The sequence below is a fragment of the Rhinoraja longicauda genome, chromosome 12 (assembly GCF_053455715.1).
Source record: "Rhinoraja longicauda isolate Sanriku21f chromosome 12, sRhiLon1.1, whole genome shotgun sequence".
Classification (NCBI taxonomy): Eukaryota; Metazoa; Chordata; class Chondrichthyes; order Rajiformes; family Arhynchobatidae; genus Rhinoraja; species Rhinoraja longicauda.
The window spans coordinates 44,141,989-44,163,629 of record NC_135964.1 but is presented as its reverse complement, the minus strand read 5'-3'; the positions used below and the strand labels follow the sequence as shown (position 1 = coordinate 44,163,629).

Here is a 21,641-nt window from a genome sequence, read left to right as displayed (position 1 = left end):
AGCTCATCGGGACTGCCGCCCCTGCGTAAAACGCACGATGCCTGTACATAGACAATAGTGTTATCGTATTAGAGTCTTGCAGCATGGAAGCAGGCCCTTCGGCCCAACTTGCCCACATCGGCCAACATGTCCCATCTACACTAGCCCCACCTGCCTGCAGTTGGCCCAAATCCCTCTTCCTTTTTTACATGCAATTCAGTAACAATATTACTATCCATAATCGTATTAAGTACACATGTATAGGATTTTATTCACAAAATGCTGGAGTAACTCAGCAGGTCAGGCAGCATCTCAGGAGAAAAGGAATTGGTGACGTTTCGGGTCGAGACCCTTCTTCAGACTGATGTCAGGGGGGCGGGATAAAGGAAGGATATAGGTGGAGACAGGAAGATAGAGGGAGATCTGGGAAGGGGGAGGGGAAGAGAGGGACAGAGGAACTATCTAAAGTGGGAGAAGTCGATGTTCATACCACTGGGTAGGAAGCTGCCCAGGCGAAATATGAGGTGCTGTTCCTCCAATTTCCGGTGGGCCTCACTATGGCACTGGAGGAGGCCCATGACAGAAAGGTCAGACTGGGAATGGGAGGGGGAATTGAAGTGCTCGGCCACCAGGAGACCAGTTTGGCCAACGCGGACCGAGCGCAGGTGTTGAGCAAAGCGATCGCCGAGCCTGCGCTTGGTTTCACCGATGTAAATAAGTTGACATGTATAGGATTAGTACTCTAAGACCATATACAAGACTATGTTTTGGCGCCATGTTTCAAGATTCAGGTCAAAGAGTCATACAGCACAGAAACAGGCCCTTCAGCCCAACTTGCCATACTGGCCAACTTACATTACATCTACATTACATTACATTACAACTTAAATTACATCTACATTAGCCCCACCTGCCTACATTTGCTCCAGATCCCTCGAAAACCTGTCCTGTCCATGTACCTGCCTAAATGTTTCTTCAACATTGCGATAGTCCCTGCCTCAACTACCTCCACCGGTAGCTCGTTCCATATACCTATCACCCTTTGTGTGAAAAAGTTACGCCTCAGATTCCTATTAAATCATTCTCCCCCTCACCTTAAACCCACGTCCTCTGGTTCTCGATTCCTCTACTCTGGGCAAGAGACTGTGTGTCTACCCGATCTATTCCTCTCATGATTTTGTGTACATTTTACAGAATACAGATTTTGTCTAATGTATAATAAATAGAAATTCAATAAATGAATAGCAATAATACTTGCGGAAATAAAATCCCAAAGTCTTTTAAGTGCAACCAAAGACAACCCATAGAAGTTCATAATTGAGGTTTGAGTTGTGTTGTGTTTTTAAAGAGTTTGAAGGTTGTTGGGAATAAACTGTTCTTGAACCTGGTGGCCACAAAATGCCCTGCCCGGGTTTGAGGGACAGTGCCGAGGGAGTGCCGCACTGTTGAGAGGTTTCGACCCCCCTTAACTACTTCCACGGTGGGATTCATGGGCAGTTCAAAGAGTCATTGGTTATGAGGAGAAGGCAGGAGAATGGGGTCAGGAGGGAGAGATTGATCAGCCATGATTGAATGGGGGAGTAGACTTGATGGACCGACTACTCCTATTCCTTAAGACCTCATGTAAGTTTGCAGATAACACTAAAGTGGATGGCATTGTTGATAGCGAAGACGGTCAGCAAACATTACAGCAGGATCTTATTCACAAAATGCTGGAGTAACTCAGCAGGTCAGGAGAGAAGGAATGGGTGACGTTTCGGGGTCGAGACCCTTCTTCAAGAAGGGTCTGAAGAAGGGTCTCGACCCCGAAACGTCACCCATTCCTTCTCTCCCGAGATGCTGCCTGACCCGCTGAGTTACCCCAGCATTTTGTGAATAAACACCTTCGATTTGTACCAGCATCTGCAGTTATTTTCTTACAGCAGGATCTTTGTACCTGATCTTCAACCACTGAAGGTCACCTCACCTTCTGTCTCCTTTCTCTGTTCGTTTACTTATTTATCTATTTATTCACTTCCCTGTGTTCTTTAAATCCCTGTAAAGCGTCTTTGAGTGTATGAAAAGCGCTATATAAATGTAATGCATTATTATTAATCAGTTGGGGCAAGCAGGCTAGGGAATGGTTAATGGAGCTTATTGCAGATAAGTTCGAGGTGCTGCGTTTTGCAAAAATCAAACCGGGGGGGGGGGGGGGGGCAGGACCTTCGTAGTGAATGGCAAGGCCACTTATGATCTTTAGCGAGTGAAAAAGTTGACTTCTAGCCTAATGCTTTCAGCTGCGCGTTTGCTTTGCCCAGCCCTTTTTGAAGTCCCTGGTCCCATTTGCTCGTCACATCCGCTGAAAGTAAAGTTTGGGAAGTGCTTGAGGAGGAGGGGGAGGGTTGGTGTTGGGGGAGAAAAGTTGTCGAGAAAAGTTTTGATGCAAAAAGGCGAGGAGAAGGATATTGCCGTGGAGTTTCAGTGCGGCCGCGATGTGTCAGTTTCCAGGCGGGCTGGCACAATGAAATAACATTGGGCGACATTCACAGAGAAGAGTTGAGTGGACCTGTACATCACTGGGATTGAGATGAAGACACTCGCCAGGTTAATGCTGCCCTTCTTCCTCTGGGCGCTGGGCTGCTGCCGAGAAGGCTACCTGCGGCTGGACCTCAGGGTCTCCCCAGTCTCCAACATCTCCGTAGAGTTGCTCTTGGAAAGGAGGACCCCCTCCTTGCTGGATGGCATCTCCCTCGCCTCTCAGCCCGGCGCTGGTGGTTCGGTCAGCTTCATAAACATGGTCAACAACCTGAAGGGAGACGTTGGCAGGGGCTACTATTTCGAGATCCTAATGGGGACGCCTGTGCAGAGGGTGAGTCAGGAGCACTTTCTTTGTTCAAGTTTAATAGGAGTTTGGGGGAGAGGAATGGGCGACTTTTTCATAATGGGTCTCTGACGATTGCTGGCTGCCTTTTTGAGGCAGCGACTCTTGTAGGTCCCTTGGACGGACATAGTGGGCAGCTGAAACAACACAGAGACTCGTGAAGTGACAAACTTTTGCAGAAAGTATTAGGAAAGACAATAGAAACATAGAAAATAGGTGCAGGAGTAGGCCATTCGGCCCTTCGAGCCTGCACCGCCATTCAATATGATCATGGCTGATCATCCAGCTCAGTAACCTGTACCTGCCTTCTCTCCATACCCCCTGATCCCTTTAGCCACAAGGGCCACATCTAACTCCCTCTTAAATATAGCCAATGAACTGGCCTCAACTACCTTCTGTGGCAGAGAATTCCACAGACTCACCACTCTCTGTGTGAAGAAATGTTTTCTCATCTCGGTCCTAAAAGACTTCCCCCTTATTCTTAAGCTGAGACCCCTGGTTCTGGACTTCCCCAACATCGGGAACAATCTTCCCGCATCTAGCCTCTCCAACCCCTTAAGAATTTTATATAGCCTCTGGGGGAAACCCATTTGGGTCTGAAGAAAGGTCTCGACCCGAAACATCAACTATTCCTTCTCTCCAGAGATGTTGCCTGACACGCAGAGTTACTCCAGCTTTTTGTGTCTACCTTCGGTTTAAACCAGCATCTGTATGTAGTTTCTTCCTACATATCTCCAGTGTATATCTCGAGTGGGATAAATGAGGACATAGAAAAATAGAAAATAGGTGCAGGAGTAGGCCATTCGGCCCTTCGAGCCTGCACCGCCATTCAATATGATCATGGCTGATCATCCAACTCAGTATCCCGTACCTGCCTTCTCTCCATACCCCCTGATCCCTTTAGCCACAAGGGCCACATCTAACTCCCTCTTAAATATAGCCAATGAACTGGCCTCAACTACCTTCTGTGGCAGAGAATTCCACAGATTCACCACTCTCTGTGTGAAAAAAAACTTTCTCATCTCGGTCTTAAAAGACTTCCCCCTTATCCTTAAACTGTGACCCCTTATCCTTAAAACGGTGGACGATGGACACAAAGTCTGTTTGCATCCCTCGGGTACAGACAGCATCTCTGGAGAAGTTTAAGTTTAGTTTATTGTCACGTGTATCGAGGTACGGTGAAAAGCTTTTGTCGGGTGGGTGACGTTTCAGGTCGGGACCCTTCTTCAGATAAATAAGGGCAGATTTATCAGCTCTGCCCCCGCCCGGGTGGGGTCTGCATCTGAGGCAAACGGTTGTGCGTTTCATTCGTGCACTTGGCACCCTATCACAATTTTTTAAAATCCGTGCTGACTCCAGCCAGTAAGTGTTGTACTGCCTCTGTTTGAACGACCAAACCAAATCCTGGGTCTGACCACTTGGGTGGAGGAAGATGGTGTGACACTCATTCCAAAAAAAAGACATTGTAGTTGCCCACAGTAGCCTAAACTATTGGAGGAACAGCACCTCATATTTCACTTGGGCAGCTTACACCCCAATGGTATGAATTTTGATTTCTCTAACTTCAAGTAACCCTCTCTCTCTCTCCGTCCCCGTCCCCCCCCACCCTGGTTCTCCAACTAGTTTTACTGTTGGTAGACACAAATTGCTGGGGTAACTCAGTGGGTCAGGCAGCATCTCAGGAGAGAAGGAATAGGTGACGGTTCAGGTCGAGGCCCTTCTTCAGACTGAGATTCAGGGGAGCGGGGAAACTAGAGGTATGAATACGTACAGAATAAATCACAGCCGGCACTGATGACCAAGGAACGTCGGAGCCCACAATGGTCCATTGTTGGCTGTGTAAGAGGTGATAACAAAGTGAAACGAACAGTGAAACGAGCAGGGCGACTATGATGGAGAAGGGATGGAGGGACAGGGGGAATGCAGGGGGTTACTTGAAATTAGAGAAATCAATATTCATACCGCTGGGTTGTAAGCTGCCCAAGTGAAAAACTGAGGTGCTGTTCCTCCAATTTGCGTGTGGCCTCGCTCTGACAGTGGAGGAGGCCCGGGACAGAAAGGTCAGGGTAGGAATGGGAATTGCTTGAAAAAGATATTGTGACCAACGCCCAAACCAGCCAGCAGCTTGGAGTGAGTATGTGAGAGTGACTGTGGTTTCCAAATCATCTCGTACTGGTTTATTTTCACTGCTCTGCTGTCAGCCTCGAAAACATTGTGCCCCGTGACCAGAAACGATTCATAACCTCGTTAAAGTGACCATCAACTCCTGATTACATTTTCTAGAAAGTCTGAAGAAGGGTCTCGACCCGGATCGTCGCTTATTCCTTCTCAATAGACAATAGACAATAGGTGCAGGAGTAGGCCATTCAGCCCTTCGAGCCAGCACCGCCATTCAATGCGATCATGGCTGATCACTCTCAATCAGTACCCCGTACCTGCCTTCTCCCCATACCCCCTCACTCCGCTATCCTTAAGAGCTCTATCCAGCTCTCTCTTGAAAGCATCCAACGAACTGGCCTCCACTGCCTTCTGAGGCAGAGAATTCCACACCTTCACCACTCTCTGACTGAAAAAGTTCTTCCTCATCTCCGTTCTAAATGGCCTACCCCTTATTCTTAAACTGTGGCCCCTTGTTCTGGACTCCTCCAACATTGGGAACATGTTTCCTGCCTCTAATGTGTCCAATCCCCTAATTATCTTATATGTTTCAATAAGATCCCCCCTCATCCTTCGAAATTCCAGTGTATACAAGCCTAATTGCTCCAGCCTTTCAACATATGACAGTCCCGCCATTCCGGGAATTAACCTCCAGAGATGCTGCCTGATCCAGCCTTTTGTGTCTACCTTCCTACACTCCCTTCCATTGACTCCATCTACACTTCACACTGCCTCGGCAAGGCCAGCAGCACAATCAAGTACGAGTCCCACCACGGTCGCCTCCTCTTCTCCACATCTCCCATCAGGCAAAAGGTGCAGAAGTGTGAAAACGCACACCTCCAGATTCAGGGACAGTTTCTTCCCAGCTGTTATCGGGCAACTGAACCAACCTACCGACAGCTCGTGAGAGATTCTAAGCCACTATCACCCTCATTTGGAGAGCCTCGGACTATCTTTGTTCGGACTTTATCTTACACAAAATGTTATTCCCTTTCACATGTGTCAGTCTACTATAGATGACTCGATTGTAATCGTTAGCATGTGACTGATTAGCACGCAACAAAAAGCTTTTTGCTGTGCACGTGACAATAACCTAAGCTAAATGTTCATGTGCCTATCTAAAAGCCTCTTGTACACCATTGTGGTATCTGCTTCAAACACTTCCCCTGGCAGTGTGTACCAGGCACCCACCACTCTGTAAACAAAAACGCTTGCCCCATACATCTCCTTTAAACCTTCCTCCTCTCAACTTAAAGCTGTTTCCTCTGGCATATGACATTTCCACCCTGAAACAAAGGTTCTGACTGTCTACCCCATCTATCCCCCTCATAATTTTATAAATCGAACAGGTCTCCTCTCTGTTGATGATGCTCCGGAGAAAACTATCCAATTATGTCCAGCCTTTCCTTTTGGCTAATACCCTCTGATGGAGGCAGCTGTTCTGATAAACCTCATCTGCACGTTCCACACATCCTCCACAACCTTCCCGTGGTGGGCCAACCACAAATGTACGCAATACTCCAAATGCAGCCTAACCAAAGTTATACTCGGCTGCCATGTGACTTCCTGACCTGTACTCAATTCCCAGACTTGTGAAGGAAAGCAAACCATGAACATCGACTTCTCCAACTTTAGATAGTTCCTCTGTCCCTCCCTTCCCCTCCTCCTTCCCAGATCTCCCTCTATCTTCCTGTCTCCACCTATATCCTTCCTTTGTCCCGCCCCCCTGACATCAGTCTGAAGAAGGGTCTCGACCCGAAACGTCACCCATTCCTTCTCTCCCGAGATGCTGCCTGACCTGCTGAGTTACTCCAGCATTTTGTGAATAAATCGATTTGTACCAGCATCTGCAGTTATTTTCTTATACCTTCTTTACCACTCTTATCTACTTGAAATCGGCCTTCCCCACCTGCTTTGGTCTAGAGATGATCTACACTAACATGGTTGGTTCTGATGTGAACTGAGTAGCGTAATAGACCCACTTCTAGTCGTAATTAGAATGGGGAATCATTTTTCAATTTGCCATCAACATTCACATTCTGCAAATTCTAATGCAGGGCAGCACTGTGGCGCAGCGGTAGAGTTGCTGCCTTGCAGCGCCAGAGACCCAGCTTCGATCCTGACTCCGGGTGCTGTCTGTACGGAGTTTGTACGTTCTCCCTGCGACCACCTGGGTTCTCTCCAGGTGCTTCGGATCCCTCCCACATTCCAAAGACGTGCAGGTTTGTAGGTTAATTGGCTATTGTAACATTGTAGATTGTCCCTTGTGTGTAGGATGGAACTAGTGGATGGGTGATCGTTGGACAGCATGGACTCGGTGGGCCGAAGGGCCTGTTTCTGTGTTGGTATCTCTAAACTAAGCACAGCTCGTAGTGTTGGTGCTGAACATGTCAAGTTAAAGTATTCTCTTCTGCCTGCACATGATCCTTGTTCCTGTCGTTCCCTGTATACCACGTAGATTTTGACTATTCCATTCTTGCCGCACCCATCCTGCCAGCTTGTTTGTCTCTGATTCTTGTCTTTCCTCCCCCCATATTAAGCTCTGTTTGCTTAAGGAGGCGACCTAGATAAATGTAACGCCCTCCCAATATCACACATGTCTCGGGGGGGGGGGGGGGGGGGGGGGGGGGGGAAGAACTGATCTGAAGTGGCCAACTGATAAGGAAGTTAAGTGGTGCTGCAGTCCAGGAAAAAATCAGAAGATAAACACAAAAAACTGGAGTAACTCAGCAGGTCAGACAGCATCTCTGGAGAGAAGGAATAGGTGACGTTTCAGGTCGAGACCCTTCAGGCTGAGAGTCACGGCAAAGGGAAATGAGCGATACAGACGGTGGTATAGAACTATAGAACAAATTAATGAAAGAAATGCAAAAAAGTACCGATGATAAAGGAGCCGGGCCATTGTTAGCTGTGGGCTAGGTGAATATAGGAAAATAATGGCAGATGTTGGTACAAATCGAAGGTATTTATTCACAAAATGCTGGAGTAACTCAGCAGGTCAGGCAGCATCTCAGGAGAGAAGGAATGGGTGACGTTTCGGGTCGAGACCCATCTTCAGACTAGGGCTAGGTGAAAATGAGTTACGGACAATGAGACTCAACAAGACGAATTGCCAAAGGTTTTGAATCAAAATTGAGATTGCCGTTTTAAAACCTATTCTCACCTCCAAGCTGGCCTTAAGAGGTCTGTTTTAAATGATGCTTCTTGCAGCATCGAAATAATTAACATATTCTGAGCTGCTTTGAGTAACAAATTCTATTTTTATGCAAAATAGTGGCACAAAAGCACCTCTGAACTCACAGAATCACACACAGCATGGAAACGTGCCCTTTGGTTCACTGAGTCTGAGTCCACCCTAAAGCTCCCAGTTACAATAATTCCCCACTGAACCAATTTTGTTTTCATTCTCCCCACATTCCTATCAACGTCTGCAAGTTTATCTCAATCAACCCCACACTGGGGATAATTTACAGAGCCAGTTACCGATCAACTTGCACATCATTGGGTCATGGGAGTAAATGGCGATTAAACCATGCATTTTAGTTTAGTTTATAGACAATAGACAATAGGTGCAGGAGTAGGCCATTCGGCCCTTCGAGCCAGCATCGTCATTCTCAATCAGTACCCCGTTCCTGCCTTCTCCCCATACCCCCTGACTCTGCTATCATTAAGAGCTCTGTCTTAATTTAGTTTAATTTATTATCATCACGTACAGCGAAAGGCCTTTGTTTACAAGTTATCACAAGTTCACAAGTTATAGGAGGAGAATTAGGCCATTCGGCCCATCGTGCCTACTCTGCCATTCAATCATGGCTGATCTATTGCCTCCTGATCCCCATTTTCCTGCCTTCTCCCCAGAACCCTTGATATCCATTCTAATCAAGAATTTGTCCATCTCTGCCTTAAAAATACCCACTGACTTGGCCTTCACAGCCCTCTGAGTTCCACAGATTAATTACCCTCTGACTAAAGAAGTTCCTCCTCACCTCCTTTCTAAAAGAGTGCCCTTTAGTTCTGAGGCTACGACCTCTGGTCCCAGACTCTCCCACCAGCGGAAACATCCTTTCCACATCCACTCTATCCATGCCTTTCATTATTCTGTAAGCTTCAATGATGTCCCCCCTCAACCTTCTAAACTCCAGTGAGTAGAGGCCCAGTGCTGTCATGTGTACATCATATGCTAACCCACTCATAGACAATAGACAAAGGAGGAGGCCATTCGGCCCTTCGAGTCAGCACCGCCATTCAATGTGATCATGGCTGATCATTCTCAACCAGTACCCCATTCCTGCCTTCTCCCCATACCCCCTGACTCCGCTATCCTTAAGCATTCCTGGAATCATTCTTGTTAACCTCCTCTGGACCCTCTCCAGAGCCAGCACTTCCATCCTCAGATATGGGGCCCAAATTTGCTCACAGCACTCCAAATGCGGCCTGACCAGCCAAAGAATAGATTCTCCATGAATACAATCAAGCTGTCCACATTGGACTGCATAAAGTGTAATAAAGGCAAAAGTAATTTCACTCTGCAGTTGCATCTGTGAAATATAAAGCACCATTGAACATTGCACAGAATAAAGGGCACAACATTTTTCAGGATAATGCAAACTCCACATAGACAGCACCAGAGGACAGGGTTACGAGGTTGTGAGACAACAAGTTCTACTAGCTGTGGATAGACACAAAATGCTGGAGTAACTCAGCGGGACAGGCAGCATCCCTGGACAGAAGGAAGGGCATCCAGAGATGCCTGTCCGGCTGAGTCACTCCAGCATTTTGTGTCTATCTTCGGTGTAAACCAGCATCTGCAGTTCCTTGCTGCACAGTTCTACTAGCTTTATCATATTTCCAAATTATTTGCCCAGTGTTCTTTTTTAAATGTGCGTGGTTTTTTTTTCTGTATGTATGTTCCCTGTCTCCCAATTATGTTCGCAGTGCGGTTAACTGGATTTAATTTCCAACAATACTGTGATCTGGTAGGATTTAATATACTGGCATTTTGCTATGTGGCTGTCTAATTGCCCCTCTGTGAAGTGTCTTGTATGCTTCACTACTTTAGGCTCACAATGGGAGTGCAAGTTTGACTGTAATGTATATTTTAACTAAAGCCGAATGATTCTTGCGCTTAATTATGGAGACGTTGACACACGAAACAAGTCTTCCACTCGCAGGGAATGACACAACGGGAAGTCAATTATCGTGCAGTAGACGATCTATGTCTAATTCAACCAACCCCTTCAAACACGTCTCTGAGTTCTGCCTGTTTAAAATGTTGCAATCCGCAGCGCGGATTTCAGCTTGTGAAATCCTCTTTCCCTTTTATCACGCAAAGTCTCGGCCCGATTTTACAGAGGACACAAATCAAGCCTTCGGGCTCCCAGTTCAAAGTGAGCACATTCCTGAATGAAAGCGCACTTTCAGTCCTCCTGCCTCACATGGTTCCTCATGATTCAAGTGGGTGTGCTCCATGTGACCGGGATGTTCACACAATGCGCTTCTCACACACAATCCGTCGCCTTGCCCTGCCTCCTGCACGTAGAATCGGCCTTCGTGAACAATTTAACCTGGGATTCTGACAAAGTCACTCCAGGTTCAAAGTGAACAGGCGTTTTCAATGGCTCAATGGTACTTTATTGTCACGTGTGCTGAGGTACCGTGAAAATCAATTTTCCATACAAGTCAATAACAATATTACTATACATAGGCACGTTCATTGTTCAGTACAAGTGTGTGGGAGATATTAAACTGAGACAGTATACAAGACTTGCCATGTTTTGGTGCCATTTTTCAAGGTTCAGGTTATAGAGTCGATGAGCGTGGAAACAGGCCCTTTGGCCCAACTTGCCCACATCGGCCAACATGTCCCATCTACACTAGTCCCATCTACACTAGTCTCACCTGCCTGTGTTTGGCCCATAACCCTCTAAACCTGTCCTATCCATGTACCTGTCTAAATGATTCTTAAACGTTGCAATGGGACCTGCCTCAACAACCTCCTCCGGCAAGCTCTTGCCATACACCCACCACCCTTTGCTTAAAACAAAAAGTTCCCCCTCAGGCTCCTACTAAATCTTTTTCCTCCTCCCCTTAAACCTAAGTCTGCTCGTTCTTGATTCCCCCTACTCTGGGCAAGACACTGTGCTTTTATCCGATCTATTTCTCTCATGATTTTGTGCACAGAGGCCACAGGATGGGTCCGTATGGAATGGGAATTCTGAAGACGGGAAAGAGTCTGAGAAGTGACCATTCTGAAGACATCAGTGAGGGAGGTCTATAGAAACAAGGAACTGCAGATGCTGGGTTACACAAAAGACACAGAGTGCTGGAGTAACTCAGCAGGTCGCGCTGCATCTCTGGGGAACGTGAATGGGTGATTTTCTTCTGGTCAGAACCCTTCTTGAGCCTCGGAATTGGAAGGACTTGCTTCAGAAGAAGTGAGGGAGGTCTACTACTCCTCCCCATCTCCACTTTCTGAAGGTCGAAGGCTACACCAAGACGTTAAGCCCCACCAGTGTCTTTGTCTCTGCCTTTCTCGCTTCCAATTAACGATTGCTGTGTTTCCTTTGCTTGCAGATGAACATACTGGTTGACACAGGCAGCAGTAACTTTGCTGTGGCTGGAGCACCCACTAGCAATGTGGAGACCTTCTTCAACCCAAAACTGTAAGTCCATACGAGTTGGCGATGGTGGGCCTCCATTTGGTGGGAGTGGTGAGGTGGGGGGGGGGGGGGGGGGGGGGGGAGGGCGTGGTTGCTGTGGTTGCGGTGTGCGGTGGTTTGAAGAGGGTCTTTGTGCAGCGTAGGCACTAGTTCCGAGCTTGCAATATAATCGCTGCAATCTGCGACGTTTGTCATCATGTGTGAGAAGATTGCCTGCATTGGATTAGTGGTCCTCAGTGCGGCTACGTTTAATGTTAGTATTGTAGAGCTCCGCAATGGAGTTTGATGTGAGAGAAGTTCAGCATTCAACTTGAGAGGCAGGAGAATGGGTTTGAGCGGGAAAGGTAGATTGAAAGGTGTAGTAGACTGGATGGGCCAAATGGCCTTATCCTGCTCCTGTAACCTGTGAACTATTCTACACATTCATGAAATATTTGCAGAAGCCTATTAACCTACAGAACTGCATGCCTTTGGAGTGTGGGAGGAAACCGAAGCACCCGGAGAAAACGCACGCGGTCACAGGGGGGAACGTACAAACTCCATGCAGACAGCACCCGTAGTCAGGATCGAACCCGGGTCTCTGGCGCTGTAAGGCAGCAACTCTGCCGCTGCGCCACTGTGCCGCCCCGAGTTGATCCACCCTTTAGATATCATATAACCCTAATTCATGTAGGCTCCAAATGAATTATTGCAACTCTCTCTGTGTTGGGGGTTATATCTCCTGGGTAGACTCAATTTGAAACTTTCCATCCATCTTGGACAGTGGCAGAAGTACCTCAGTATGATTCTTGTTGTCTCCAGCTGGTTCTTCCTAATGATGAGAAGTAGAAGTATGAATTAGGAATCGCAACTGTGGTCCATGCACCATTGGCTTGTGGTTCAGTGTGTTGTACAAATTTATTATTTGGGTCCAAGTGGATGATGACCGTTTCTGTTTTAAAGTTGTATTAGTTTTTAGTTTTAGAGATACACTGCGGAAACAGGTCCTTTGGCCGACCCAGTCCGCACCGACCAGCGATCCCCACACGTTAACACTATTAAAAACACACCAGGGACAATTTACATTTAAACCAAGCCAATTAACCTACAAACCTGGAGTGTGGGAGGAAACACAAGATCTCGGAGTAAACCCACGCAGGTCACGGGAAGAACGTACAAACTCCGTACAGACAGCACCCGTAGTCAGGATCGAACCCGGGTCTCTGGCGCTGTAAGGCAGCAACTCTACTGCTGTGCCACCTACTTGCAGTACAGCTGTACATTTGTTGGCTTGAACTGATTCCAGTGATGTGCGCCCACTTATCTGTTCCGGCTCGTTGGAAGAGAGCTATGACTATTTGATTCTGTTTTTCTGGATGGTTAGATAATTCCACCAGCCAGCCTTATGGTTTTGATTAGCTGAAATATTTCAGTGAATTTTTGAAAATGGCAAATGTTAAAATGGAAGTAACAAAGGTCAAGCAACTGTGGAGCAAAACACTTATTAGGGGCAAATTCTGCAAATCGCCGGTTTGTTTAATGTGTGAACTAACAGTCCACAGCAGACTATTTTGTCAGGAATATTGAACCACTGCAGAGGGAATGACTGTGAATCCCCCAGATAATGGTATTCTGGACCTTCAAAGGATCTGCTTTGAAATCAAAGGAAGGGATGAGGTGGTTAGTGAGCTATCAATGCTCGTCTTCAATCTTGACTTTGCTGTGTCTCTTGTGTGTGAGGAATTAATTAAGTCTCCAAGGAATTGCTTTCACCTCTGAGAATGCAAGCATTCCCGACTCTCCAAATGTCATGTATTCCGCCAGATATTATTTTGCAGAATCTCTCTGCTTTTGCATCCTATTGAATGTCACATTAAGTATTTAATTTGTTTGACACCAGTAATAACAACACTTTTTTATTAGTTTTGGTAACTTTATGCTTTGGAATGTGGATAGAGGAAAATGTGTGTCAGTTCTCAGTTCCCATTAGGTAATATTGTGATGTTAATTATTAAGTGCAGGACATGTATAGCGCAACGAGCTTATATACGTAAAAAGGACACAGTGTTGGAGTAACTCAGCGGCTCAGGCAGCGTCTCTGGAGAACATGGATAGGTGACATTTCATAGGAAAAAAACTGCAGATGCTGGTTTAAATCTTCAGTCTGAAGAAGGGTCTCAATAGACGGTAGACAATAGGTCATTCGGCCCTCCGAGCCAGCACCGTGATCATGGCTGATCATCCACAATCAGTACCCCGTTCCTGCCTTCTCCCCATATCCCCTGACTCCGCTATCGACCCGAAACGTCACCCATTCCTTCTCTCCCGAGATGCTGCCTGACCCGCTGAGTTACTCCAGCATTTAGTGTCTACCTTAGGTGACATTTCGTGTCAGGAGTCGGAAGAAGGGTCCCAACCTGAAATGTGCCCTGTCCATGTTCTCCAGAGATGCTGCCTGATCCGCTGAGTTACTCCAGTACTGTTCTTTTGTGTAAACCAGCATCTGCAATTCCTTGTATCTAAGTTTATGTAAGTACTTGATTACGTGGTGTAGCATGGTACAGTGAAAAGCTTATATTTATTAGCTGTAAACATGAAACTAAATCACAGGGAAAACAAGTCTTAAGCTATTTTCTGACAGCATATTGTCTCTTAAGTCACTTTATTTAAGACACTTAAAGCAAGATTAGAGCAGTTGAATTTGTGTGCTGTTAGCAATGGCTCAGCAGGAACTCTGTCCACCTAGTGGGTCAAAAGGTTCTGATTTCTATTTGTTTAATTTATTATCGTCACCTGTACCAAGGTACCGTGAGAAGCTTTTGTTGGCGTGCTATCCAGTCAAAGGAGGGACTATACATGAATACAATCAAACCGTCCATGGTGCAGATAAAGGACACAACATTTAGTGCAAAGATATAACCTCGAAGTCCGATTAAAGAATTGAAGTTCGATTGTAACATTGAAGTCTGTTCAAAGGGCACCAATGGGGTAGATGAGCAGTCGGGACTGCACTCTAGAATCACACAATGTGGAAATGGGTCCTTCGGCCTATCTTGCCGACATGTCCCATCTACATTAGCCCGTGTTTGGTCCATATCCCTCCAAACCCGTCCTCTCCATGTACCTGTCTGGCTCTTTCTTAAACGTTAGAATAGTCCTTGCCCCAACTACCTCCTGTGGCAGCTCGTTCCGTACATCCTCCACCCTTTGTGTGAAAATATTACCTCTCAGATTGCTATTAAATCTTTTCCCCTTCACCTTAAACCTATGTCCTCTGGTCTTCGATTCACCTACTCTGGGCGAGAGACTATCTATTCCTAGCTGAAGAGGACTACACTCTATGATAATAATTGGCACGCATGGAGTGGACTTTATTTAGGCAATGGCAAGGGAACCTTAAAAGTCATGCAAGTCAATTCAATTATGTAGTTAGTTCTTTCCTTTTTTTTCCCTTTAAGAAGGATCTGAGAAGGTGGACCAGAGATGACCTTAGATAGTTATCTTGCTGCTGTAAAATCTGTTCCTTGTAAAAACAATCTTGTAAAACCAAGAAGGGTTGGAGAATAATGGCAAATATTAGATTAAAAATGTACTTGAGTGAGACCGGTAGTGACCTAACAAGATAAACACAAGTTAGGTTTATTTTTCGCATGTGCACCAAGGTAGAGTGAAAAGCGTTGTTTTGCATGCCAGGAAAATCAGATTGTGCTATACATAAATACAATCAAGTCGAACTCGAGTACAATAGGTAGAGCAAAGGGGAAGATGGTGTTGAATATAGTTTTGAGCATTGTAGTGTATCAATTCCATGGACAAAGTCCAATAGACAATAGACAATAGGTGCAGGAGGAGGCCATTCGGCCCTTCGAGCCAGCACCGCCATTCAATGTGATCATGGCTGATCATTCTCAATCAGTACCCCGTTCCTGCCTTCTCCCCATACCCCCTGACTCCGCTGTCCTTAAGAGCTCTATCTAGCTCCCTCTTGAATGCATTCAGAGAATTGGCCTCCACTGCCTTCTGAGGCAGAGAATTCCACAGATTCACAACTCTCTGACTGAAAAAGTTTTTCCTCATCTCAGTTCTAAATGGCCTACCCCTTATTCTTAAACTGTGGCCTCCCCCAGCATTGGGAACATGTTTCCTGCCTCTAATGTGTCCAACCCCTTAATAATCTTATACGTTTCGATAAGATCTCCTCTCATCCTTCTAAATTCCATCTCCAATGCCTGCAGATAGACGCAAACAGCTGGAGTAACTCAGCAGGTCAGACAGCATCTCTGGAGAAAAGGAATAGGTGACGTTTCGGGTCGAGACTTCATCAGATTGAGAGTCGGGGGAAAGAGAAACGGTGATATGGAGAGATAACGAAACAAATGTCCGCAATTGAGTAGAGGTGAATCAGGTAGTATCCCAACTTATGGAAGGAAAATTTATCCTATCCAGTCGTATCAGTGTGTTGGTCTATTCCATAATTCCTCCTGTCCCTATTTTGCTTTCCTTCATGGTCTTCTAGCACAATTCCACCCAGATTCTACTTTTGTGTACAATTCTACTCAAATTAGAGACTGTGGGCCTGATGAAGTGTGACAATTGATGGTGCCAGCTCTGTCAGCTTGAGCAGTGAATCAGAACTGGTGTAATGAATGGCCTCTTTAGACTTCTCTTTATACTTTAGAAATACAGCGCAGAAACAGGTCCTTCGGCCCATCGGGTCCATGCCGACCGGCGATCACCCGGTACACTAACACTATCCGACCAGCTAGGGACAACTTACAATTTTGCCAAAGCCATTTAACCTCCAAACCTGTAGATCTTTAGTGTGTGGGAAGAAACCAGAGCACCCGGAGAAAACCCCAGGCGGTCACGGGAAGAACGCACAAACTCCGTACAGACGGCACCCGCAGTCAGGATCTAACCCCAGGGTCTCCAGCGCCTTAAGGCAGCAGCTCTACCATTGCACCAGTGTGCCCTCCTGTAAGAGAGAGATGCAAGGATTCTCACTAGGGCTCAGGAAACCATTGCCGCCCCTTCTGAGATCACCACCACAACAAACACCCCGTCCCCCGGGATCTTCACTCGCACAGAGCCTCCTCCCAAATGGCCTTTGGCCTATTTTGACCCCTACATCAAGGATACTATCTCTATTGAGTTCTAATAAGACGCAGGCTAGATGCAGGAAAAAAAATCCCTATGTTGGGGCAGTCCAGAACCAGGGGTCACAGTTTAAGAATAAAGGGTAGGCCATTTAGGGCTGAGATGAGGAAAAACATCTTCACCCAGGAATTCTCTGCCACAGAAGGCAGTGGAGGCCAATTCACTGGATGTTTTCAAGAGAATTAGATTTAGCTCATAGGGCTAAAGAAATCAATGGATATGGGGGAAAAAGCAGGAACAGGGTACTGATTTTAGATGATCAGCCATGATCATGTTGAATGACGGTGCTGGCTCGAAGGGCCGAATGGCCTACACCTGCACCTGCTTTTCGATGTTTCTATGATGAAACAGGGGGCTGTGGAGGCCGTCATTGGATGTTTTTAAGGCAGAGATAGATGTTGTTGTTGTTCGTCCTTCGGGTTCGAAGATGACCATGACTTCACTTTCAGTTGGAGGATTGGTGACTGTGGGTCCGGAAGTGACTGGTGAGGCCAATCCGGGCCCGGAAGGCACGCCCACATGTAGGACACAAGTGGATGGGTGCTGCAGTGGAAGTGGAGGTAGCCCGGGCCTTGTGCGCGGTGCGTTTCCTCTGGGCCTCTGCAGTGCGTCTGTTCTCTGCTGCACGGGCTCCTGTGGTGAGCTTGCTAAGCCAGGTTGGACGGTCCAGAGCAAGAGACTCCCAATTTCTGAGGTTGATGTCCAAGTCTTTGAGGGACACTTTGAGGCAGATAGATAGATTCTTGATTAGTACGGGTGTCCGAGGTTATGGGGAGAAGGCAGGAGAATGGGGTTAGGAGGGAGAGGTAGATCAACCATGATTGAATGGCGGAGTCGACTTGATGGGCCGAATGGCCTAATTCTACTCCTGTCACTTATGACCTTGTGCCCCCTGAGGTTGTGAATTAAATAGAGTTGCAGCACTGATGACTACCGACATTAGCTCCCCATCTGCTTGTTGTGGAGTCCTGGGTGAGATGAGACAGTGAAGCATGTATCGCCCCTGGCAGAAAAAGGAGTGACATTGTTGAGTCGATCCTTGTTTCTTTTGAGCCCTTGAATTCTGCCGTCTGGGCAGTTGTTCCCACTGAATGGGTTTGATGCATTGCTTTCGGGAACTGCATTGCCATGTTTATGAAGAAACGTCTTTTTTGTGGGAGTAAATGGGAAAATTATTTGGTGGTGTGCCAAGAATCTGCCGGCCTTCAGGTGAAAACTCTCATCAGCAAACAGAATGGTTGTTTTCTTTCCAGAACCCATTCAGAACCTCCCCTGACCCCCAGTCTGAAGAAGGGTCTCGACCCGGAACGTCATCTATTCCTTTTCTCATAAGTTCCTCGGTTGTAGAAGCAGGCCATTTGGCCCATCAAGTCTACTCCGCCATTCAATCATGGCTGACCTATCTCAATCCCGTTCTCCTACCTTCTCCCCTGACACCCGTTCTTGTTGCATGCTATCCAGCCAATGGAAAAACTATACATCGAGCCGTCCATAGTCAGCTACTGTAGGTGAATTCGTTTCACCTCTGTCCCATTGCGAACATTGGATTTATTGCCCAACCTTGGTGGAGGGCACTGAACAATTTGGTTTAGTTTAGAGACACAGCATGGAAATATGGCCTTCAGCCCGTTGAGTCTACGCCGACCATCCATCACCTGTTCACACTAGTTCTATGTTATCCCACTTTCTCATCCATTTCCTACACACCAAGGCATTCTCGTTCTCCTTTCTATACTCCGTCTCATCTTTATTTGATATCCGGCCCGCAACTTGCGTACTTGAAAATTGTGTTTGATTTGTACATGGCTGCACAGTCGTGAGCGTACGAGAAGTAAAGAAGGGGGCTATGAAGATGGAGATGCTGTCTGACCCGCTGAGTTACTCCAGCTTTTTATGTCTGTCTTCCATCAAAATTCATGTCTGACATTCCCAAGCTGCATTAAGAGGAAGTGCAAAGATTACTTGGTTACACAGAATGCCCCCTGGTCTGTATTGTGGTAGAGACCAAAGATAATAGAGCAGAGCAAGATAGACCACTCGACCCTTAAAAACCGTAGTATGTCATGGCGCCATTTTAGTAGGCAGAAACTTGCAGAAACATTTAAAAATAAAAGTATCACAAATCTGTGAATTGACAGATGAGATATATTCTGCATTTTAATGGTATCATCACACATACTGTTCCCTCAAAACACTGATTACACTGCAAGAGGCAGAGCGAACGGCGGGTTTTGCCTACTAAAATGGCGGACGTTACGCTCCTTTGCGTACTACACTCCAGTATAAGCGATTTGGACAGAGTGGTCTATCTTGCTCCTCTAGTATCTTTGGTGGAGACCGATGGGGAAGATTGCTGCAAATTGGTAGGCGGGATTATTACTTTACAACCCGCTGCCAAATATCACATATAACTTGTTTTTAAAGTACCAATAAGATGTTGGGCTTCATGTTTAGTTGTGGGCCATTGATTAGTTGACCTCTTTATTCGGAGTGGTTTACAGTCTCAGAGCAACATAACCTACCTTCTGGCAAGGTGAATGTACGCTTGACTTACCCTTTACTTGTGACAAAGAGTTCCTGGTCTGGTGTATAAAAGTCCTGTTCAGTTTTGACGTATTTCTTCTCTGCTCATTCACACGGCTCATATGGCACTGGTCCCAGACTCCAAACTCCATCCCTTTCAGCGAAGTGTGACTGAGGAAAGGTTAGATGTGGTTGGAAAAAAAAAAAAGGCAAAGGATGTCACCCTTTCACGCAAAGGGTGGTGTGTGGAACGAGCTGCCAGAGGAGGTAGTTGAGGCGGGGACTATCCCCAACATTTAAGAAACAGTTGGACAGGTACATGGATGAGACAGGTTTGGAGGGATATGGACCAAATATGGGACTGATACAGCTGGGACATGTTGGCTGGTGTGGACAAGTTGGCCCGAAGGGTCTGTTTCCGCACTGTATCACTCTGTGACTCTATGATTGAGTGGGGCAGTAAATGTTGGGGGCAGGGAGAGAGGGGAGGGGGAAGTGGCGTTACGTTTTCAGTACAGGATAATGAACGGGTTCTGTTTCTACAGACATTCGTAATTTAATTAATTTTAAGTTAATTTTTATCCCTATATGTTGAAAAATATATAAAATTATCCCATGGTAACCACACCTGCATGGTATTGTAGGTAATAGCACACAAGACTGATTAGAAAAGAACATGTTGTTTTGGTCACTTAAAAAAAGTCAGGTTCGATCCTGATTATGGGTGCTTTCTGTATGGAGTTTGTATGTTCTCCCTGTGACTGCGTGGGCTTGCTCCGGTTTCCTCCCACACTTCATCGACGTATAGGTTTGTAGGTTAATTGGCTTCGGTTTAAAAAATAAAAAAAATTGTCCCAAGTCTGTAGGTTAGTGCTAGTGTGCGGGGATCGCTGGTCGGAGCGGACTCAGTGGGCCCAAAGGCCTGTTTCTAAACGAAACAAAACTTCTTCTTTCGTCTTTCGTCTTTCGTGCGTCAACTACAACAATCAAAAGTGGCAATTGGAGATTCAGAGTACCGTAGTTGACGCTTTGCTACAAATGCTGCCAGTTCTGTAGAACTGCCCAGGGTGATCGACCAGGGCGTAAAGCAGCTCCCACCCCGAAACAAAACTAAACTTGCACTGCAGAGGTTCAAAATGGCGCAGCTCAAGGCTGCCATCATCCAGCGTGGGCTGAAGATCTGACCGCCACACATACATAATCACAGAGCTTTTCCATTAGCAGAACACGCCAAGCAGCCAGGAACACTACAGAAATTACCCACCCACTTTAATTACCTACATACCCTTAAACACCGCCCTCTCGCTCCCCATCTCTCGTTAGTGCCAAGGGTTAGAATCTGGCCTCGAATCGTTAAAATGTCTAATTCTTTTTGGATGGAGCTTTAATTGTACATTTCAGTCCTACAGCGTTTCAAAATTAAAGCTGTGCATGAGCCAAAAATAAATTAAGCTAGTGGGTCTAAGGAGATAGGGATTTCCACAGAGCTGTCAGCAATCAAAAGATTGATGAGAATTCATTAACTCCGTGTGCAAAGACATTCGCTGTATGGTGCAAGCCTGTAATGAGGACACTGTACGATGAACTCGTTGCTGCATTTCTTAGCGGGCATCCATTCTGGAAATGTTAAGTGGTCTCCAATTTTAAGCCTGCCTCAGTTTTCGGGAGATGGACACAAAATGCTGGTGGAAACTCGGTGGGACGCGCAACATCTCTGGGGAAAAGGAACGGGAGACTTTTTCGGGTCGAGACCCTTCTTCAGACTGAGACTGAGAGCCAGGGGAGAGAGGGACTTGAGGTCTGGAAAGGTACAAAGAACAAAAGGTACGAAAGGAACAAATCAAAACCAGCAACGGTGATCAAGGAAAGGCAGAGCCCACAATGGTCCATTGTTGGCTGTGGGAAAAGTTGACACCAAGTAGATACCATTTTCCCTCCTGGGATAAATAAAGTTCTATCGTATAGTACACAAGCAGTTAAACTAAGCAGGACGGCAGTGAAACTAGTAGGACGACTCGGTGGGGGAGGGACGGAGAGAGAGGGAATGTAAGGGTTACTTGAAATTAGAGAAACCTGTAAATATGCGTTGCAAAACCAGACAAATATGAGTCCGGAATGCTCATTTGAACCTCTATTGTTCACTGCAATGGGCTGCCCATCCTGACCCTCTCCCTTTCATGAATCATGGAAACGCAGACATTATCAATCGTATGTCAGCGCGGCATTATCCAGAGAATGGAATGAAAACATGTACAATTTGGGCGGCGCGGTGGCGCAGCGGTAGATTTGCTGCCTTGCGGCGCCAGAGGCCCGGGTTAGATCCTGAC

The 21,641-nt window shown here is 46.4% G+C and overlaps 1 protein-coding gene across 1 annotated transcript in view; it reads left to right on the top strand.

Annotated features, from left to right (window-relative positions):
• The first annotated feature begins 2,378 nt into the window (after positions 1-2,378).
• The window catches only part of bace2 (beta-secretase 2), a 70,910-nt gene continuing 51,647 nt past the window's right edge, over positions 2,379-21,641 (top strand). Inside the window, exons 1-2 of the mRNA XM_078408777.1 lie at positions 2,379-2,827; positions 11,570-11,658. Coding sequence (XP_078264903.1) covers positions 2,546-2,827; positions 11,570-11,658 — 371 coding nt within the window. The 5' untranslated portion in view covers positions 2,379-2,545. The remainder of the gene's footprint in view (positions 2,828-11,569; positions 11,659-21,641) is intronic.